Raw genomic sequence first — 3461 nt, 5'->3', positions numbered from 1 at the left:
ATCTTAATCGTTGATTGACGGAAATCAACGGTTAAGATATATGGTTGTAAGATATTGTAAAGAAAATAGGTTGTAATTATAACCTTCCCCGTAATTATTATTAGCTATATCTTATTTTTATTTTTCTTTGTTTTAGGGTTTGAATTTTTTAAGCTATAATTAGCCCCCTTTCTTTTTTTGAAAATGTATACTATAGTTTCGCAATTTGGAACTTTTTACCTTAGGCTTCAAACAACCACGATCACGGACACTCATTGGGTTAATTAGCCTATTTATTAGACAAGCAATTGATGAGAATTACAATTTAAGTTTTGTTGATAAGTCTTATTTTTGATTATTTGAAAAGATAAGCAACTTATCAAATGTAGTGTTCACCATTAAATGAATTTTCACCACCACTTAACGTGATCGATTATACAAAGATCCTTATGTAATTTAGGTATTAGTCATAAATTTTCCGTCCAAACCTAAATATAAAAACAATCATTTATTCCTGATTGAAATTACAGGAATCTAGATAAAAAATAAATAAAAGCTTAATAATATAAAATTAGAATTGATTTAACATTTTGCGATATTATTTAAGAGGTAAGTGTTTCTTATATTGTAAGAAATAATTTTATCTCTTAAGTACACATAAAAATATATAAGACCCAACTATATATATATATGAGAAAGGTTATAGTTACAACCTTTTATTTTACAACCTCTTACAACCATATTTTAACACCGTTGATTTTTGTCAATCAACGGTTATCATTTATTATGAATTAATAACTAATTAATGAGTTTAATGTGCGAAAATAATAACCGTTGATTGACGAAAATCAACGGTGTTAAAATATGATTGTAAAAAAAAAAACTGTAAGTATAACCTCTCTCTCTCTCTCTCTATATATATATATATATATATATATATATATATGAGAAGAATATTGTAACAATCAAGTTGTGTTACTACCAATTAATCTCACCGTTAGATCGATTATGTTGATTCAACGGTTATATTTATTTTTCATCTTTGTATGATCATGATTTTCCAAATTTAAAACTTTATATTTATTTTCACCTTTGTATGGTTATGATTTTCCATATTTAATGCTTTCAGTTTAAATATGAGGAATCATAATTATACAAAGATGAAAATAAATATAACCGTTGGATTATCATAATCAATCTAACGATGAGATTGATTGGTAGTAACACAACTTGGTTGTTACAATATCTTTCCCTATATATATATATATATATAGAAAATAAAATTATCTCATACAATATAAAAAATATTAATCCCATAATTTAAACTCTACAACATTAATCCCTATTTATAATATTATTAAATTTTAAATCATGATTTATAAATAAATAAGGAAATTATTTTAAAATAGGAAAACAACCTATTTTTCTTTACAACTTCTTACGACTAATATCTTAACATTTGATTTCTGTCAATCAACGGTTAAGATTTATTACGAATTAATAATTAATTAATAAATTTTATTTGCAAAAATCTTAACCGTTGATTGACGAAAATTAACAGTTAAGATATTGGTTGTAAGAGTTTATAAAGAAAAAAAAGTTATAAGTATAACCTATACCTTTAAAATATTAGTTAAGATACTATAAATTATTTCAAGATACAATTAATATATTCCCGGATATTTTTCCCGTATCATCTTAATATGGAAATTAAGTGCAGAGATCTAATCTGGAGAAAAATAATTACCCTATTTCCCTAGTCATTAATTTGGAACAAATCTTTGTACCCAACTCGGATATCTTTTTTTAAGATTTATAAAAAAATTCATCACCTTTTAAATTTTTTTTCTGACAACAACGAACACTATAAGTACACAAACCCATCCCTTCTTCATTCCTCACCAAAAACTATAACACAAACACTTACAATAACCGTGTTCTCTTCAGTGTCTCTGTTTTTTTCTTTCTTTCTCGAAAAAAACCAATTTGCAACACGATGGGTCTCAAAGGGTTTTTCGAAGGTGGTGTTGCATCCATTGTTGCCGGCTGCACCACACACCCACTTGATCTCATCAAAGTTCGCATGCAGCTTCAGGGAGAAAAACTCTCTCTACAACCCAACCCCCCAATGCAAAATCTACGCACAGCTCTTGCTTTTCACTCAAACTCGTCAATTGTTGTTCCTCGTACCTCGTCCGTTGTTCCTGGACCCATCTCTGTCGGCGTCCGCATCGTCCAGTCCGAGGGTGTCTCCGCTCTGTTCTCCGGCGTGTCCGCCACCGTGCTCCGCCAAACGCTCTATTCAACCACCCGCATGGGTCTCTACGACGTGCTCAAGCAAAAGTGGACGGACCCCGAACGCGGCACCATGCCTCTCGCGCGTAAGATAGCGGCGGGTCTTGTCGCCGGCGGGATCGGTGCCGCCGTCGGGAACCCCGCCGACGTGGCGATGGTCCGCATGCAAGCCGACGGTCGGCTTCCGGCGAGTGAGCGGCGGAACTACAAGAGCGTGTTCGACGCAATACGGCGCATGGCGAATCATGAGGGAATTGGTAGCCTGTGGCGCGGTTCAGCGCTTACGGTGAACCGCGCTATGATCGTTACGGCTTCACAGTTGGCTTCGTATGATCAGTTCAAGGAGACAATTCTTGAGAAAGGGTGGATGAAAGATGGGCTTGGGACCCACATCGCGGCGAGCTTCTCGGCGGGGTTTGTGGCGGCGGTGGCGTCAAACCCCGTGGATGTGATTAAAACTAGGGTTATGAACATGAAGGTGGTGGCAGGTGAGAAACCACCCTATAATGGGGCTTTGGATTGTGCACTCAAGACTATTAGGGCTGAAGGGCCCATGGCCCTTTACAAGGGTTTCATTCCCACTATTTCGAGACAGGGACCTTTTACTGTTGTCCTCTTTGTGACCCTTGAACAAGTCAGGAAGCTGCTTAAGGAATTTTGATCCACATTCACTATTCATTCATTTGATTTGATTAGATTATGACGAAGATGATAATTAATAAATAGTTGTAGTCCTAATAGCTTGGAGTTTTTTTTTTTTGGGATTTTTTAGTTATTTTGTTCTTGAGATTTTAGTGTTTTTGAGAATATTATACAGTGAATATACCATCCTCAAATTTTGGGAAGAGCACCTTTTTGAGATTAATGATTTTATCTATCTATATATGATGTGCAACTTCACGCCACTTGTCTTTTCTTAATTGTTTTCTTTACTAGTTTATATTATCCATATTTGTGATAAGTACCATAACGTTATTCATATTGCATTTTACGGATATATTCAATGCTAACAATGAGGCAGCGATTCAAGAAATTGGGCTAGAAATAAATTTCTCCCTTATAATTCTGTGTTTCTCATCATTTAAAAAAGTTGCATTTTTTTACAAAAAAAAAAAAAAAGTATCATTGGCTTTTTCTTTTTCATTTTTTTGTGAAGAGTCATGGGGCTTTGAATTCCATCTAGTGAT

The 3461-nt window shown here is 33.9% G+C and overlaps 1 protein-coding gene across 1 annotated transcript; it reads left to right on the top strand.

Moving 5' to 3' along the window:
* The first annotated feature begins 1620 nt into the window (after window positions 1–1620).
* LOC133314592 (mitochondrial uncoupling protein 5-like) lies at window positions 1621–3135 on the top strand. Its single transcript, XM_061516086.1, has one exon. It carries the CDS (start codon window positions 1976–1978, stop codon window positions 2933–2935), a length of 960 nt encoding a protein of 319 aa, XP_061372070.1. The 5' UTR covers window positions 1621–1975; the 3' UTR covers window positions 2936–3135.
* The last annotated feature ends 326 nt before the right edge of the window (window positions 3136–3461 follow it).

The sequence above is a fragment of the Gastrolobium bilobum genome, unplaced genomic scaffold (genome assembly GCF_033153095.1).
Source record: "Gastrolobium bilobum isolate Gb01-03AN ecotype WA unplaced genomic scaffold, APGP_CSIRO_Gbil_v1 utg24763, whole genome shotgun sequence".
In the NCBI taxonomy this organism is placed as follows: Eukaryota; Viridiplantae; Streptophyta; class Magnoliopsida; order Fabales; family Fabaceae; genus Gastrolobium; species Gastrolobium bilobum.
The sequence above is the reverse complement of the archived record's forward strand: the minus strand, read 5'-3'. Positions and strand labels throughout refer to the sequence as shown.